Below are 17,737 nucleotides of genomic sequence, written 5' to 3'. Positions count from 1 at the left end.
CTACAGTGTCAATAACAATGCCTAAATAGTGCAACTTTCATTGCAGTCATCTTGTTCATTGTCGTATGGCTCTTCCTTGGTCTCTCCCACATTCAGAATTTTGCCCTGCTTTATTGATTAAATGGCAACATTGTGTGGTTAGTGATCAGATTAATAACCCTGCCCTAAAGTGATCCACTTAACCAAAATACTAGGTAGGAGTCGTATTATTTGTAATACATTTTACAGGAAGAACGGAAGCTTTGATCAAGTTAAATGAAGGACCAAATTCAGTAAATTAAATGGAAGATGCTGTATGTGGGTAATTTCAGGGGTCCAGACTGAATTTTTTTTCAAGGCTGAAGTGAACAAATTATTCAGAATACACAACAGAGAGCCCTTTCACAAACATTTGATGAATTCTGTTCTCTGTACATGTTACATGCTTTTGTTCCATTAACATATGACCCAAGAGAGATTTGGTTTCCAGGATAATCTCACCACATCGCAGTAAATTCAACAGCCCAACAGTTTATACACACTTCTTCAAATATCAGTACAACTCACAAAATTCTTGGCATTCACCCGCCCCTGCACCCAGTAGCTCTAGTGATTTCTATTTCCAGCAAAAAAGTTCCCACTGCCTTTTGGATAACACAGTAATTCCCTCTCCAGATGGAGGAATTTCACTAGAAAGGAGTCAGAGAAGCAGAGCTGTGCCTCAGTAGAATTTTTCCTTTATATACATTCTCTAAATCTGATGGTATAAAAGCTATTTACAGTCACAGTCCAGGTTTACATTTCTGACAGTCACAATTAGATATTTAGTAAATGCCTTTGGAATGAACGGAAGTTCTTCTTCTGCATTTGTGGCGGAGACCCAATGATGTAAAGCCTCTGCTGGTACTCTGGAGAGCTGCTGTGAACTCTGTTGGGTCTTACTCCTCTGGGTGTGAGGTATAAGCTCTGGGGACTAACTTCAGAACAATAGGTTTCTCTGGTATCAGGAATCCCCGGTAATTCAGCTTGAGCGGGATCTGCAACAGTAGCAGAGAAAAGAACATTTGTAGCCCAGCAAATAAAATGTACACAGATTATCAAAGAGATATTATGCCTTTGTTTTCTCTTGTTTGCCCAAAATCTAGTCCAGGTTCACTCAAAACCTGCCCCACTGTTACTATAAGTTTCACAAACTTGGACATACTTTTGGTTTTCTATCAAAGCCCCAGTCCAGGAGAGTTTACTCCTTGCTTGGGGTTTTGTTATGGAAGTTTCATCCATCTCCAATGGGCCCAGACTAATGTACTGGAATGAAGGTATCACTAACTCTGATTAACCACTTTCCTATCCTTTCTGTCCTGTAATGTTTCCTTGGTTGCTATTTTTTCCCTTATAGAATAACTCCTACGATATATTTTAGAACACTGTATAATACACACAGGCATGCAATATACAATCTGCTATGTATTACACTTCTATGCTCTAACATCTGTGTTGCACATTTATTTTTCATTTGTCACCAGCTACCATCTGTTTACCCAAATAAAGTATTTAAAACTGTTTTTAATTCACTCTTGCCAGGGAATAATCATCTGGTTTTCACATCTGAGTTTTCAAATGTAAATCTGGGTTTCTCACCTGGGTTTCTTTGCAGGGTCTGAAGGTGAAATTCTGCAGCAGACTGGCGATAGCAACTTTCATGGAGAGGAGAGCAAACCTCATTCCAATGCAGTTCCTGGGACCAGCTCCAAAGGGCAGGTACGTGTATGGATCCAGGACCTCTTTGTTCTCTTTACTGAACCTGATTCCAGTCACAAGTGTAAGAAAGAAATTAGGGAAGCAAAGAAAAAGAAGGCCAAGTATCTCTCTCTCTCTCTCTCTCTCTCTCACTCTCTCTCTCTAAATGAACCTCTGATTGTGTGTTAGAGAAACTTTGCTTTTTTATAACTAGCACATCTTTGGTTATCCCAGCAGCCTAATAGTTACACAGCCCTTCGGCTGTTTGGGGTGGGGTGAGGCGGAGGATCTGAGTTCAAAGCCCAGATTATGTCCTTTGCACCCAGGCTAGCAGCATCGTGAGTTCCACTCTTTCAAAATGACCACTATTTCTTTCCCATTGTTTCCTAAGAGAGTGAAGCCAGCAGACATCTTTGTTAAGAGCAGCCTGTTGTTTCAGTCCTATTGGGAACAATGGGAGATAGGTGGCCATTTTGAAAATGACATCTAACTGGGCAAGTATGACCTCAGTCCCACTGAGACCAGTGGGAGATGGTATCAGTTTGAAAGAGGGCAGTTCTACGTGGAATTCTCTACAGCCAACCCCTTCTGAAGGAAAAACTTTCAGTGATGAATACTAATGGAAAAAATTACCTTTAATCCTAATGGTTTTCAAATGTAGTTTCTAGAAAAGATTTCAGTGAGTTCTGACTATATGGGAAGTTTTGAAGTGTCAGTATTATTCTGTTGTTGAGATGGGAGAAAGAAATAGTCTGACAATGGGTGCTAAATTTCTCAAAAGGACCAATTTTTTAAATTAATTTTAACTCCTAAATTAATCAACCAATGTACTTGCACAATCTCAGATAGCTCACTCTGTACTCAGAGAGGAAGTGCTGTACTTCTGAGGAGAATATGCTGTATTCTTCATGTGTAACAGAGTTGTTAAATCCCTGCTGTAAGTACAAAATTCAACTCGGCCTTAACTATGGACTCATGAGTGGTGTGTCTTCACAATGACGAATCCTCTCCAGCTTTTGTATTGGCAAACAGGTGTTAAGATTAAACACAACAAGAATTTCTTTGTAAGAGATTGATATTTAGGAATGAAGCAATATCGGTAAAAGAGATAATTATATTGCTCATTCCCTATTGATATAGATTCTGTACCTTTCCGGTCTGAACTCCTCTGGTTCTGGCCAGTATTCTGGGATACGATGCAGAACCGAGGGTGGGATCATAACCACAGTGTCTTTTGGAATGGTCAGTCCATTTATCTCTACGTCCTTCTTGCAGACCCTTTCAAGTCGTCCTCCAAGAGGAAACAGCCTAAGGATTTCATTCACTGCCATGTCGAGATACTCCATCTGCATCAGGGCATTGTAGGTAAGAGGAGCCTTCAGGGGAATGGGAAAAAGATTGTCAGGTATGTGGGAGTCTAGATCAGATTTCCATGTGATCAGTGTGGAAACCATCATGTCCTCCCCTCTCATCTGTTACAGTGCACATTCTACATTCAATCCTGAACTGAACATTCAGTGTGAACCTAAGAATTCACCTTAATTTTCCTTTCCTAAATAATGTAAGTTACTGAAAATCTCTGACCATTTTTGCAAACAAAGTTTGTACTTAAAATCAGCAATTCTCTGAGCCTCCTGGTGTGGCCAATGCATTTCTGAAAAGTGGCATCTCTTGAGACATGTGATTGTCCAGTGTAAGAGATCATAAACACCATAATATGAATACCCATAAATAATGGTATGAATTTCCTGAGTTGTTCCAAGAATACTCCATGTCTCCCATCTAGCATCTCCTTTCCATGAGCGTAACTATCTACTCCTGATCGCTCCTTGTTTCCCTTTGCTACTTCTTCATAAACAATTCATTGTTGTTTAGCAAGTTAAAGTAACTAGAGGTAATTTGCCCCTTGCTGAGTGTGTGAATTCTGATCTTGGAAGCAAGTTATTGGCTCTCCTTTTAGTGAAAGCAGAACTTTCTTAAAGTGTGCCCATTAAGAGCTTCCACAGGATAGCAGAGTCAGTATTTATTACATGGTAGTTTTTTATCAAATGTATTTAACGTCTTTAAAGAACAGTCTCCTTAACTGGACTTAACTAGAGGGAAGGAACTGGCTTTAAAGAGGCTCTGTGCAATCACTGAGCAGCCAACATTCTCTTACCTTGTTTGGTAAAACTGAGTCTAGCTCGTCCTGCAGCTTCTGCTGCACATCAGGGTGGGTGGCCAGTTTGTAAGCCAGGTAGCAAAGGGAGTTGCTGGTGGGCTCATATCCAGCAAAAATGAAAATAAGCGCTTGTGCCAAAATCTCAGTATCAGTCAGGCCTGTGAGAAGAGAGGAAAACAGGTAGAAAAGTTGAGACCCAAACATTACAGCACATAGGCTGCGCTCTTTGCACATCGTTTATTTTATAAAAGTATAGATGGCCAACGATTTATTATTATTAAGGCTAAAAAATTTTCACGGAGGTCGCGGAACCTGTGACTTCCAGCGACCTCCATCAATTCAGCCCTGTCGGCCGGGAGCTGCAGGGTCCCCCCACCGCCCGCTGCAGCAGGAAGGACCCGCAGCTCCCCGTGGCTGCAGGCGGCGGGGTCCCCTGCAGCTCCTGGCGGATGCGGGTGGCAGGGCTCCCCTCGCAGCTCCCGGCAGATGTGGGCACCGGGGGCGCAGCTCCCGGTTGATACAGGTGGCAAGGCCACAGCTTCTGGCTGCCGGCAGCTCCCGGTTGACATGGACAGCGCCCCCCTCCACCCCTCCGGAGCTCCGAGCTGCTGCAGGCAGTGGGGGCTACCCCACAGCTCCCAGCCACCGCAGGGCCCCACCCCCTCCTGCTCCTGGCTGCTGTGCGGGGAGGGGGCCAAGAAGCTCCGAGCGGCTGCAGGGGTACCCCGGAGCTCTGAGCCACCCTGGGCACCGGGGATCCTTCAAAGCTCCCGGCCGCTGCAGGTGGCAGGGTTACCCTGGAGCTCTGAACAGGGGGACCCTGGAGCTCGGAGCGCCCCCACAACTGCCCAATCTTTGCAGGCCGCGGGGGGACCCCGCAGCTGGGCTCCCCATCTGGTCAGGGATATTTTTAGTAAAAGTCAGGGGACCGGTCAATGGCAATAAAGAAAAATTAATGGAAGCCCGTGACCGGTCCCTGACTTTTACTAAAAATATCCCTGACAAAATCTTAGCCTTAATAATAATAATCACTAATTATTATTATTATTATTCTTGTTACTGTTATTATCCCATAGGCATGGCTCATGGGTCTGGTGGGAAAATTAAACAGGGACTAATGATTGCTTTGTAACCTCTGGCATTGTTGATTGGCATATGCAGAACACACAAAGCAAAACATGGGTTCCTGCCAAGATTGGTGTGGTTCATTTTCAGCTTATCTAACCCAAGTATTCTGTGGTTACATAAATGTCAGAAGATACCTGCTATCTCCCAGTCCTGAGAAGAATTGAGGATATTTCTAACCAATCTCTAATTGAAGCAGTTGTATTTAAAAGAATTGTGAATAGTGATGTAATGCAAACGAATAGCTGGGAAGCGGAGCTGGCTTTTGCCTCTTACCATATTGGCAGGTACCAACTCCATATTTTTCACTGGCCAAAGCTAACGATTATACAGCAGGAGTTGGCCTGGAATGCATGTCTTCTATTCTACTTGTGGAAAAAGTGTTACATAAAAGTGATGAACACTTGTCCCCATCTAACTCTGTGCTGGACAAAAATGTATGTATAGTCCAGGTGAGTCGAAGAGTCCTCTACCCAGCTGCAGATGGCGGGATGAACCATTTATTTCCTCTCCAGTAGGACACCTGTTCCTATTCCCCTCACTCCAGCAGCCCCCAAAGGCACTCACAAGTACGACTATTTTTATGGTGTTACCTTTATATGTGTGAGTAACCCCATTGCTTTCATAGCTAGTGTTAGAGTTCTGGGATTCCATCATCAGCTGCAGGAAATCCACTCGGCCCTGGGAAAAGAAGTAACTGCTCAGTGGAGAGCTGGTTTGGTGAGAGATCCCCTAGGGAAGGCTCACAAAGATCGGTCTCAGAACACAAAGGTTGTATTTTAAAGTCCCCAGGAGTGGCCAGAGAGGACCCAGCAGAATGTAAATACCTTTCTTGTTACAGTGGGTCAAAACATGAAACTCTTACGCTTCTGGGAGGGTTCCATCTGCCCAGTCCCAGAGAGATGTCAGTCAAGACAGCAGACTTGGTCTCTTGCTGTCGCAAAGAATGACGACTGCAGAGCTAAACTACTTTTGTCCACTTTGCAAACCACCCTCATTAATGTAGCTGTGCAATTTTAGGGGAAAGTAATAACTACATCTCAGTAAGTGACTTTTACAAGTAGCTCCCTTAAAACAGAATTACTCTGGGGGAGGTGAAGTCCAGCAGGGAGGTAAATCTGATTCTGTCATTTTTGGAGAGTGACGACCGCCTCTTTTGGGGACTGTGCTCCTGAATACCACAATATCAGTGACACTGCACTGTGTATTGATGCACAGCTCTACTGCTTGCTCAGTGGAGTCTCTCCCTCTGTCTGCTCCAGCTCTCCAAGTCTACTCCTACGGGTAGTTTTCTGTAAATCGTAATCTTTGCACACCCAAACTGCAATCCAGTTTGCATGGGTGTTACCCTGATATAGCCCGAGATATCACACACTATTGTGGTCCTTTGCTGGACTCTAACTCAAGCAAGTAAGTGTTTTTCTCTTGGGCTAATTGAATAGAGAATGTTCTTTGGCATCATGACTGGGAGAGTCCTGCTAACCCCTTTGGCCTCTTTTTCACGGTCCTCCTTCATTCTGGCGATTGACTTTGTGAAGAATTCTATGGCATCTTTGGGGAAAACATTCACATCCATCTTCTTAAGAAGGGGAATGAGGAATGGGCATACAACTAGAAGGGAGACAAAAATAACTGTGATTGAAGCAAGGTCCAGGGAATAGAAGTCCATTTCACCTAAGATATCTATGGTAAAATATTAATTAGAACAACTGAAAATGTTTATTAGAAAGATGAGGCTGCATCTAAATGATGGCTGTATTTGATCATTTCTCCTGTGTACTGGGGAGCTCACTTTGGGCCTCTCTGCCACCATGTTCCTCGTGGGGCAGATGGGCTCCATGCTCCTTCTTCTCAGGTTTCTGCACAAATGATATAATTTAGCCCTAAATGTAAATGAAAGCAAAAGGAGCATTCCACTATTTCACACCACGTCTGACTGGAGGCGCTGTCACTGAGACTGGGGAGTCACATTCCAAGTGCAGGATATTCCTCCAGTTTGCACTACCAATGCTACAGCGATATGGACCAGAATGAAAATAAACTAAAAGTTTTGAAATTCTTCCAGTCATTTCAGACTGACCTCAACGTTCTGATATTCACTAACGTCTCATGTCCCAGCAAACATCTCCAAACCTTCCCCACAGCATTGTGATCCTTCCCACAACCTATAGACCAAATTCTGAGCTTACTAGCACTTGCATAACTCCAGATGATTCTCATCCGTGGGATTGTATGGGTATAAATTAGAGCAGAATTTGTCTAAGGTGACCCTTGAGACTTTTATCCTTGGCAGTAAAGTTGCCTAGTCATTGGCTTATAGGCTCAGGTATAGCCAGTTGTATTGTATAACCAATAGACCACCTGTCTGATTCTGATGCTGAAGTCACGGTTCCAAACGAAACATTTAAATAGAATTTTTAGTGAGTGAGAGAAAATTTACATATCAAAATGAAGAGTGGGTGAAACAAGTCAAACTTCACTAGCTTCTTGATTTCCTTGACAAAAGGATCTTTGGGGTTGTTCATGGAGTCAATGTTCACACCGAAGGAAGTGCTAGTGACAACATCCATGCTATAGGCTCCAAAGATGCTGAGAAAAGACAGAAAACAGAACACAGATAGGGGAGTTAATGTTTGAAATAGGTAATTACAACTTTTCCCTCCCTTCCTATATTGCATCTCCTTAAAGAACAGAAAACTCTCATGAGACTTTTCTTTATGCTGTTGTAAAGGGGGGGCAAGATACTCAACACAAGTAGAACATCTAAAGGGAACGGGATAGAGTTTCATGAAGATTTACCTACAGCGCTCAGAATCTAGACTCTGGTAGCCTTGCTCTGGATATTACACAATGTAATGTATTGGCCTATGTGTGTGTCCTTTGGTGGAATCAGACCTATTCAAGGGCCTGTGAATGTCTTGTCAAGTGGCTGTGGCCTGTTAAGAGGCTAGGAGCCCTAGTTCTGCTGACAGCTGATATTAAATCTATGTGCTCCAGTGGTAGAATAAATGAGCTGTCAAAAATAAACAAAAATCAAATAATAATATATTATTTATTATTTATTTATTATTTGTATTCCGGTAGTGCCCAAACATGCTGGGTCAACGCAGGCAAAAAAACACAGTCTCTACCCCAAAGAATTCACCATCTAAGAACTTTCATGGAAGCACACCTTTACAAACAAGTTTTGTCTGACCTCCAAGTCTCGGCTTTGGTCCTCATGTATTAAATAGCAGACCTCAGAGATAGTAAAGGTCTGTTAGACCATCCTCTCAAACTCCTTGCCAGTGCAGGGTTGTTCCCTACACTATATTTTCTAGTGTTTTTTCCACTCTAGTTTAAAATGTGCCAAACTTTGGGGCGTCCACCAGTTCCCTTGAGAGAATGTTCCACAGGTTTCACCCCAGGGAGATTTTCTTGAGATTTAACCTCTATTTTCCCTTTTAAAATTCATTTTAGCCCTTCAGATAGTCCTGTTCATCACTTCAGAAGTCTGGTTCATCCAAAGAACAACCTGCATTGCCAGTAATGAATGAACCAAAGAGTTGCTAACAAGATTTGCTGTTCCTGTTCCTGGCAGAGTTACTCACTCCTTAACGTCCACGGGCTCATCCTTTTCTGCTTTCTTCTGAACATTTCTCACCAAAACCTCCCCGTATTGCTTCATAATGGGAAACATCTGAAATACACATTACAGGACATGACTTAAACATACCAAATGTTACTTCTTCGTTAAGCCTAGCTTCTGAAAAGTGGAGGGGAGGTTCATTAATACTTACAGACTTGATCCGTTTCTACTGTCAGGGGCTTTTTGTTTTAATCCTTTTTCCTTTCTTTCTTTCTTTTTCTTTTTTTTTTACTTTTTTTTACATTAGGAGGCACAAATGAAATAGGCCAGTTTAATCATTTGAATCGGACTGAAGAGACCAGACCATTATAACTATCTCAGCCTGAATGCCACCTGTGCACTGACCCGAGGGTTAGTGTGTGCCTGGTCCTCTGGGTTTTACCTCCTTTAGCTTCCCGCTGGTGAAGGTTGGAGAGAGCACAGTACGAATTCTCTTCCACTTCTCATCCTGAGCCATGGAGACAGCCGACTCCAGCACTCCCACTAGACCTAAATTCTGGGGTGACAAAGGCAAGTTTATAGCTGTCAAGAGGCTATTGGGTTTCTCTACTAAACATAAGAGTGCACAAAGCAATCCTTTTCCCGCCCCATGTACACACACACATACACTTCCCCACACTGTTACACTTAGGCAGATATACCCACAAGAAGACACCAACTCTACACGCACTGGGGGAGACAAATGTACACACACTAACTCAGACTGTGCGCATGCGCTTGGGTGCACACACACACAATCGAATTCAGCTCTCGTTTATACTGGTGTAACTGAGAGCTGACTTTGCCCTAAGAACTTTTTTTTTTATTTAATAAATAAAAATAAACAACCTAAGCAGCTTTTAAAGTGCAGTCAAACAGTTTTCTCTGAGAGCCAGGGGATCCAGTTCCAGGTGAGGTCCCCCTGCTCCCTTGTTCCTTTAGGGATATGCAGTGGCCACTTAGATTAATGCCAGCTGTGCATTCGTTTTGAATGCATCTCCAAAAGAAATCTTGTGTATCCCTACAGAGTTTAACTACAGTATTTGATGTTCTTATGGCTTTATTGCATCTTTCTGATGAATATTAATGATTACAAGCCTACCCGCCGGTTGGTAAAGGTGGTGAAGCACTCTTTCACCAGCACGGTTTTAATTATTGTAGGATCTGTGACAGCCAGCACAGGTTGCCTGCCTTCATAAAACCTATGGGGGAAAAGAAATAAAAATCCATGATTAACTACTATCAGTGAAAGTCAGGAGTTAAACAAAAGCTCCTTCCTCCCTGAATTCAGAGTAGCAGCCATGTTAGTCTGTATTCGCAAAAAGAAAAGGAGTACTTGTGGCACCTTAGAGACTAACCAATTTATTTGAGCATAAGCTTTCGTGAGCTACAGCTCACTTCATCGGATGCATTCAGTGGAAAAACTGGTGTTTCTCTGATAGCTACAAGTCCTAGTCTTTATTAGCTTCTATAGCAAAGTGCACTGACTAGAAATACAGATATACAGAATCATAGAAATGAGAAATGTAAAAGGCCTTCAGGTCATCATATATTTCTGCCTTTTCCAGCCACTGCAGCAATGTTTCCTCTGAGAGACTATGCCTGTCTGAAAAATCTCTCTCACACACACATAAATATCCCCAAAAGACAGCCTACCTGTATCTTTTCTGAAAGAGACCCAGCATCACATTTTAGTCACTTCAGAAAAAGTAAGTTAAATGGAGTTTTAGGTGCAGTGCTAAACCCGTTCCCAGTTCCCCCGTTATGCTTACAGTACTACAGTTGTGTTTAAAATCAGTTTTCTGTTTCTTGTAGTTGCATTAAAGACCCACACAAAGAATAGGAGGAACTGACTATCCAGGGGAAATGGTGAAAATGGCTATATACAAAGTGCTGTCAAACGCACATAGTTAACAAACTGAAGCTACAGAGAGAAATACTGTTTTTTCTCGACTTTCTTTCATTTATAGTCATCTGGGTGCTACTGGTATCACTAGTAAGTAAAAGATTTCAGGCCAAGGTGTCATTTTTAAATGGGTGATGCTCATTTAATTTCATCCCTTTCCTCCTAGTTGTACTTCTGTCTGCCGCCCTAAACTCCTCTCCCTCTTTGGTGCTTATGCCCTTCAAATGCATGTAGACAGCTCTCTCCTCATTTTCCCAAGTAAAACATTTATTCCTTTCAATTCTTCTCATATCAATCCCTCCCCTCTCACTGGTCCTAGAACAGGATTTTTCCTGTAAGATATTTGTACTGGAAAATCTTTTCCAAAACCAAACGATCAATAGTACCAATTTTTCTGTGATTCAAGCCCCTCATGTGGTGTCATGCATAACTTTAATTGTAACAAAAGGTTTATCATAAGCAAATAATGTTCAGCAGGATGTCACAGTAACTTATCACACAATGTGAAAACAAAAGGATTGCTTCACTTTTTTTTTTTTTTTTTTAATAAACGTTCAAGAAAGGGTCCAATCCTGTAGAAGGACAAACACCTTCTAAAATCAATGAGAGGTACTGAACACAGAGCTACTGAATCCTAAACGCAGTAGGTACCTTCACTTTCACTCTTTGGACTGTACGTTTTCAGACTCTTATACTCTTGTTATGATGTTAGCAGTAAATTTGTTCCATCCTTTTGATTCATGTACTTAAAACTTTTCAGCAGGTTGCACTGAAATACACCTGTAGATTGGCTTGAATTCTTGTTTTAAATCATGGTTTTAAGACCAGATTTTTCAAGATTTATTATCCTATAACGGACGTAAGGTAAATGTGGATTTCTATGGGTTTTTGAATGGATGGGAAAATGTTATAAGGGCCAGTTGGATAGATTGCAGAAGATACCAGATCATGTAGCCCAAGTAATAACCGCAGTGGCAAATGTAGGGAATATCCAGTGCAGAATAAGAGCAGTGGTAACGCAAACGTATCACGCTTCAGCAGGTCAGGGTTAGAGACAGAAACAGAGTTGGTAGAACAGAGATCTGTATACAATAACAGCATATCTGTGTAGTATCTGGAATACATATACCTTCCTTTACAATTTGCAGTCCAGGAGAACTGGACTTCTAAGTTACAAATTTCCTTTTATGTCAATGGTAGTTTTGCCATTAACTTCAGTGAGAGCAGAAGCTGGCAGTCTGCATCTGATATGGAACAGCTTTCATGTGAGAGTTCAGATTAACATGTACATAGCATGTCTGTGGCTTAGACCCTGCAGTCAGATCCATGTGGATGGATGCTTGCATCTGGGTGCTGCCCCATTAACCTTTTTGGGGTTCCACATGGAGAACAGGGTCCAGTTACAGGATTCAGGCTTTTGAGATCTCCTCTTCCAGTGAATTTTTTTCACCCTCCAGTTTGGATTCTGACTATAGGATAATGTGAGGAGAATACCAAACAGTATTGGTTGGTCAACATACTCACCCCCAGATTTTCCCGAATTTCTCATAGCATGTACTGTCAAACTGCAAGAAACCCTGCAGAGAGAGAATGTTAAAATGGAATTAGAAAAGAAGCAGGGTTTCCAGGGGAGGGGCTGGGAATGGGGCTGTCATGGGACTAAACATCTAGAGCTAGCAGCCAGGCCAAGCACTCCTATGTGCAGCTCCTGAGACTTGTGTGATTCCTGATGTCTTTGTGAGGGATAGAATCCTTTAAGAACATAGGTGGATCTAGTTATTCTAGGGGCTTATCTAGTTATTCTAGGGTCTTATCATGCTTGAGGTTAAGGAGTCTCTAAGTAAACCGTTTGCAAGGAATTCAATAAATAGTGACAGCAAACCAGCCACCTACATGTGTTCACCTGTTTTAGGCAATCACCCCGGGGCTCTCCATGCCCTTCACACTATAATCTGCATTACAGAAATGTTATCCTGCATTGGGTCCTACACACCCTGTGCATTAGTGCAGAGCTTAGCACACAGGATAACTCATCAATGCAGTGTACAAATCTAGCTATTGTATGATGAAGGACATATATTTCTGGAGCCAGGAGAAGCCTTCAAACACTCACTTTACGATACTCCAAGACAGTTCCAAAGAAAGGCAATGGCTTTGGCCCAGGGATACCCAATTTCTTGAAAAAACCAAATGGCCAGATCCCATATCTGTAAAAATAACAGAAGAATCTGAAGGCTTCAGGACAATAATTGCAGTGATGTTGGGGCTGAAAGATCTCAAAGCCTATCCAGGGGAAGTGAAGCTGTTGCATTAGCTCAGGACTGAAGAACCCACTTTGGAAGCTGGAAAGTGTGGTCCAAAAAATTTGTGCTTTGTAAAGCTATTTCATAAGCATAGCTAGTGATAAACCTCACAGCTGCACCACAAATCTTCAGAGAGATAGCCCTGAGGTAAAAGAAAGCCTCTCATAAAGGAATAGGTGCTCCAGTAAAAACGGGGTTTTTGACCCATTGGCAAAATGCAAAGAGAAGCCTCTCTAGGCTCATTGCCAGCTCATGGAGAGGAGCCAGAAAGTAATGATGAAATGAGAACAACGCTTACTTTTTCTTTTCTTTTTTTTGCAGAGAAATCAAAATGGAGCCGGAAGTTAAGTCCTGAGCAGGGCTTTTGTGAAGGCTGTACTTGAGTTTCATGTATTGTTCTCCTTGTGCTTAGCCCGATGCTAGGGCAGTGGTGTGTTGGGGAGCCTAGTCTGATGGGTTTCTGTTTGAATTTTGTTGACAGCTTTGCAGATTTCTCTCCTCTGAAGCACCCTTTTTTGGTGTTGTAAAGTTGTTACTCCTACCTCAGGGCTCTCTGCTTCTCTAAGAGATCTGGGCTGCAGCATTTTGAAGCTTGTCTTTGGCTGTGTTGAAAGTGCTTTTCAAATACTGTATTTGTGTTCAGATGGAGGTTACCAGCTTCCCAAGCAAGAGCTTTGTCACTAAATGAATGTTATTGCTCCAGTGTTTGTCAAGGAAACCGTATCAAAGGTCTTGTTTGGCCCAGAACACCAGCTGCCATACAGCCTGCCTTTCTTCCAGGTGACTCCTCCCTGGGACACCAGGAGCCATGCTGGGGGAGGGAGCTGTAACTTACACCTCTCTTTATTATTACTACTTTGTATTTGTATGATGGTCATGCCTAGAAACCCCCGCTGAGATCAGTCCCGTTGTGATAGGTGCTCTACAAACACACTGTCTGACAGTCTTTGTCCCCAAGAGCTTACAGTCCAGACAGCCAAGACTGACAAAGAGTGAGGAAAAAGGAAACACCATTATCCTCAGTTTGCATGTGGGGAACTCTTGCCGAGCATTTGCCAGTTTGGATGAATCTGGTCCAAGTGTGCCTGTATCTACAGGGAATACTTGCTCACCACTGAACTACAGCGATCTCTGGGGTTTAGCATTGCCTAGTGGGCTTAGCACGGGCCTGTAAGAAAGGAAATGTGGGCTTTTTTTTCAGGGTATGTCACTGGCTTGCTGTGACCCTAGCACAAGTCACTGGCTCCATTTCCCAATCTTTAAAATTGGGATGATGACCCTTGCCTCCCTCCCAGGGCTGTTGGGCTCAATTCACCATTTGTAAAATGCTGTAAGATCCTCAGACAGATGGTGCTACAGAAGTGACGGGTATTAGTAGGACAGGACAGAAATGTAGCCAGGAGAATAACACACTTGTTGTAACCATTCCATTTTCAAACAATGAAAACAAACAGAAGGGCCTTCATCTTAGTTTGTTTGAGATCCAGGCTATCCCAAACCCCGTGTAAGGGATGGAAAATAGCATATTGAACTGGCTTACATGACTTTATTGCACAGGAAATAAAGCAATGTCCTGAACAGCACCACTGCCCTAGACAGACTCAAAAGAGCTCAATTGTGAATCATAAGCCTGATGTGAATAGTCAGTGGATGTTTATTTCAACTCAAATAGTGGGGGCATGTATTTTTGGAGCAGTTCAATCCCTGTTGCCACAATGAAATTCCAAGTAGCTACCGAATGCAGCATGACAACCAAGAAGTCTTGCGTGGCCACAGAGTTGCTGCAATATGAAAATGTGGGCCTGCGAAGGTGAACAGCTTCTCCCAAACTGAAGATCAGAGTGTACCCCCGGAAGGGTCTTTGAATGGCTCCTCAATGCAAGTAACACAAACAAGTTCAGGAACAGGGCTGATAGTTTCAGAAGGCAGATGTTATTGAATAGTTGCCCGTGCAGAGCAAATAAATGGACCGTGCTATTGATCACATTGATCATTAGGTTCTATACCTAAAAACGTGCAGTCTTTGTCTGACTCTGTTCTAGTCTGTATCTGTGCTGCTTTTCCTGCATCACTGGAAGTAGTTGCGAGGAACAGTCTTAATATAAAGATTCCCTCAGCAACCCCTTAGCAACTTCAAGCTTGCAGTAAATCACCTGCGAGCCTTTAATAGCAGAACAGCATTGGCAGGTGAGAAAACCAGGGTCCACTTCCACTCCCGCCCCCAGTTGTGGTGCTAGCTCCCAGCCCCGCGCCTGACCCTGTCCCCAGCCTTGGCACGGCTCCACTCCTGGCCCCACCCAAGCCTTGGCCCTGGCTCCATTCTCGGCCCGGGGCCAAGGCTGAGGGTGGGAGCAGGAGTGGAGCTGTTGACAGCCCCGGGCGTGAGCCTGACTGCCAGCCCCCACTGCGGCCCAGCTGCAGCTCTGCTCCCACACCCAGCCTCAGCCCCTGGCCCTGTCTCTGGCCCTGGCCCCAGACACGGACCCAGACCCACCCCCAGCTGCAGCCCCCAATCTTGGCCCTCTTACCCCTGGCCACATCCCTTCCCCCCACTCCCCCGGAGCTGCAGCACTGCTCCTGGCTCTGGGGAGGGCGCAGACAGGGCATAACTCTTAAAAGTTTGGGGGTCACTGCATTAGAGGTTTTCAAGAGCAGATTAGACAAACACCTGTCAGGAATGGTCTAGTTATTACTTAGTCCTGTCTTGAGTGCAGGGGACTGAACTAGATGACCTCTTGAGGTCCCTTCCAGCCCTACGCTTATATGATTCTGTGAAAAGACCAGTAACATTTAAATTAACAGTGGCTCTCCTTCAAGAATTTGAAAAGAGCACAAGTAGAAAAGCAAAGTGTAGAATTATACTTACAGTATCAGGAGAAATAGCAGTGCAATCAGGAGAGCCCAGGTCTCAATGGAAAAGCTAGGGAGAAGGTTCATTTTAGCTCTGTACCTCTCAGTTTCTTGTTCTCTATCTAACTTCTCAGTTGTTGTTTTTTTCCCTCTCTCTGCTCTGATCAGTCTTGGGACTAGGGAAAGAACAGTGTTGCAACTTTTTATCTGTTTGTCTCTAATCACGTGGCTCAGTGACCAAATGAAACTTGAGCTGGTCCTTTATGGAACCAAAATGGTGGAGTGAATGCCAAAGATAGTGAAAATGCCAATCTAGACAGGTAATGTTACCTTTAATAGCTCATGACAAAAGATATAATGTAATCTCTAGGAATACAAAGATCCTCAGCACAAGTTCTTTAATATACACACAGTCAGCTATTTACAACCTTAGGCGAGGTTTTTGTTATCACATTTATTTGAATTACTTGACTAAGTGGCTTAGAGGAAGAGGAACTTAGTAAGTTATATTTTGTGTGTTTGCTGTGAATATTCTAGCTCGTCCTACGCCAACCAAAACAAGTTCTGTGGAAAGGGCATATCAAGTATCTGCCCAAAAGGCTAGGTTTTTGTTATCACATTTATCTGAATCACTTGATCCTCAGCACAAGTTCTTTAATATACACACAGTCAGCTATTTACAACCTTAGGCGAGGTTTTTGTTATCACATTTATTTGAATTACTTGACTAAGTGGCTTAGAGGCTAAGAGGAACTTAGTAAGTTATATTTTGTGTGTTTGCTGTGAATATTCTACCTCGTCCTACGCCAACCAAAACAAGTTCTGTGGAAAGGGCATATCAAGTATCTGCCCAAAAGGCTAGGTTTTTGTTATCACATTTATCTGAATCACTTGACTAAGTGGCTTACAAGATAGAAAGAAAATAGATTTAATAATTTTATTAAGATGATGTTAAAATAAAAAAAATGGTACAGAGATTAAGCATAGAAGTTTCTGGTTATCAGGGAATAAGGTACAGATTATCAAGGGGTGCAAAATTCGGTTTAGGATCAGATAGCATAAGGAATACATAATCTGCAATATCCCCAATTGGGGGTAAAAGGTTAGCATGTCAAAGTACAGACATTGAGATATGAGGGTATGTTCTTCATATAATGGCTACGTTCAGGTGTGGAGTATTATGAGTGGATACGATGATGAGGATGGATTTACCCTTATTTGGTGAGATGCCTACCTCTTATCTTGAGGATCTCTTCCTATCAGTTTGACCTTACTAAGTGGTTGATCTTGCAACCCACACAATAAGTAGGGCTCATATCACAGAGTGCCTAGCACATAGCAGTGCCTACAGTGTCAATAACAATGTCTAAATAGTGCAACTTTCATTGCAGTCATCTTGTTCATTGTCGTATGGCTCTTCCTTGGTCTCTCCCACATTCAGAATTTTGCCCTGCTTTATTGATTAAATGGCAACATTGTGTGGTTAAAAGAAAAGGAGTACTTGTGGCATCTTAGAGACTAACCAATTTATTTGAGCATGAGCTTTCGTGAGCTACAGCTCACTTCATCGGATGCTCAAATAAATTGGTTAGTCTCTAAGGTGCCACGAGTACTCCCTTTCTTTTTGCGAATACAGACTAACACGCCTGTTACTCTGAAACCTGTGATTGTGTGGTTAGTGATCAGATTAATAACCCTGCCCTAAAGTGATCCACTTAACCAAAATACTAGGTAGGAGTCGTATTATTTGTAATACATTTTACAGTAGGAACAGAAGCTTTGATCAAGTTAAATGAAGAACCAAATTCAGTAAATTAAATGGAAGATGCTGTATGTGGGTTATTTCAGGGGTCCAGACTGAATATTTTTTCAAGGCTGAAGTGAACAACTTATTCAGAGTACACAACAGAGAGCCCTTTCACAAACATTTGATGAATTCTGTTCTCTGTACAGGTTACATGCTTTTGTTCCATTAACATATGGCCCAAGAGGGATTTGGTTTCCAGGATAATCTCACCACATCCCAGTAAATTCAACAGCCCAACAGTTTATACACACTTCTTCAAATA

At 42.7% G+C, this 17,737-nt stretch overlaps 1 protein-coding gene across 1 annotated transcript; it reads right to left on the bottom strand.

Annotated features, from left to right (window-relative positions):
• Window positions 1-917: 917 nt before the first annotated feature.
• On the bottom strand, window positions 918-15,755 carry LOC144270921 (cytochrome P450 3A9-like). Its single transcript, XM_077827877.1, has 13 exons — window positions 15,685-15,755; window positions 12,629-12,722; window positions 12,040-12,092; window positions 9,712-9,811; window positions 9,013-9,126; window positions 8,593-8,681; window positions 7,443-7,591; window positions 6,486-6,613; window positions 5,596-5,683; window positions 3,875-4,035; window positions 2,866-3,092; window positions 1,618-1,780; window positions 918-1,016 (listed from the first exon to the last, which is right to left on the bottom strand). Exons 1-13 carry the CDS (start codon window positions 15,753-15,755, stop codon window positions 918-920), a joined length of 1,536 nt encoding a protein of 511 aa, XP_077684003.1.
• Between the last annotated feature and the right edge of the window lie 1,982 nt (window positions 15,756-17,737).

The sequence above is a fragment of the Eretmochelys imbricata genome, chromosome 10 (assembly GCF_965152235.1).
Source record: "Eretmochelys imbricata isolate rEreImb1 chromosome 10, rEreImb1.hap1, whole genome shotgun sequence".
Classification (NCBI taxonomy): domain Eukaryota; kingdom Metazoa; phylum Chordata; order Testudines; family Cheloniidae; genus Eretmochelys; species Eretmochelys imbricata.
Note: the sequence above shows the minus strand (reverse complement) of the source record. Positions and strands in the feature narration are given on the sequence as shown.

Excerpts from the sequence above, each read along its gene's own strand:
- LOC144270921 (XM_077827877.1), bottom strand. The coding sequence starts at position 15,755 with ATGAACCTTCTCCCTAGCTTTTCCATTGAGACCTGGGCTCTCCTGATT. Across the intron at positions 12,093-12,628 it reads CTGTCTTGGAGTATCGTAAA|GGTTTCTTGCAGTTTGACAG; the intron begins GTGAGTGTTTGA and ends CTCTCTCTGCAG. Across the intron at positions 9,812-12,039 it reads AAATTCGGGAAAATCTGGGG|GTTTTATGAAGGCAGGCAAC; the intron begins GTGAGTATGTTG and ends TTTCCCCCATAG.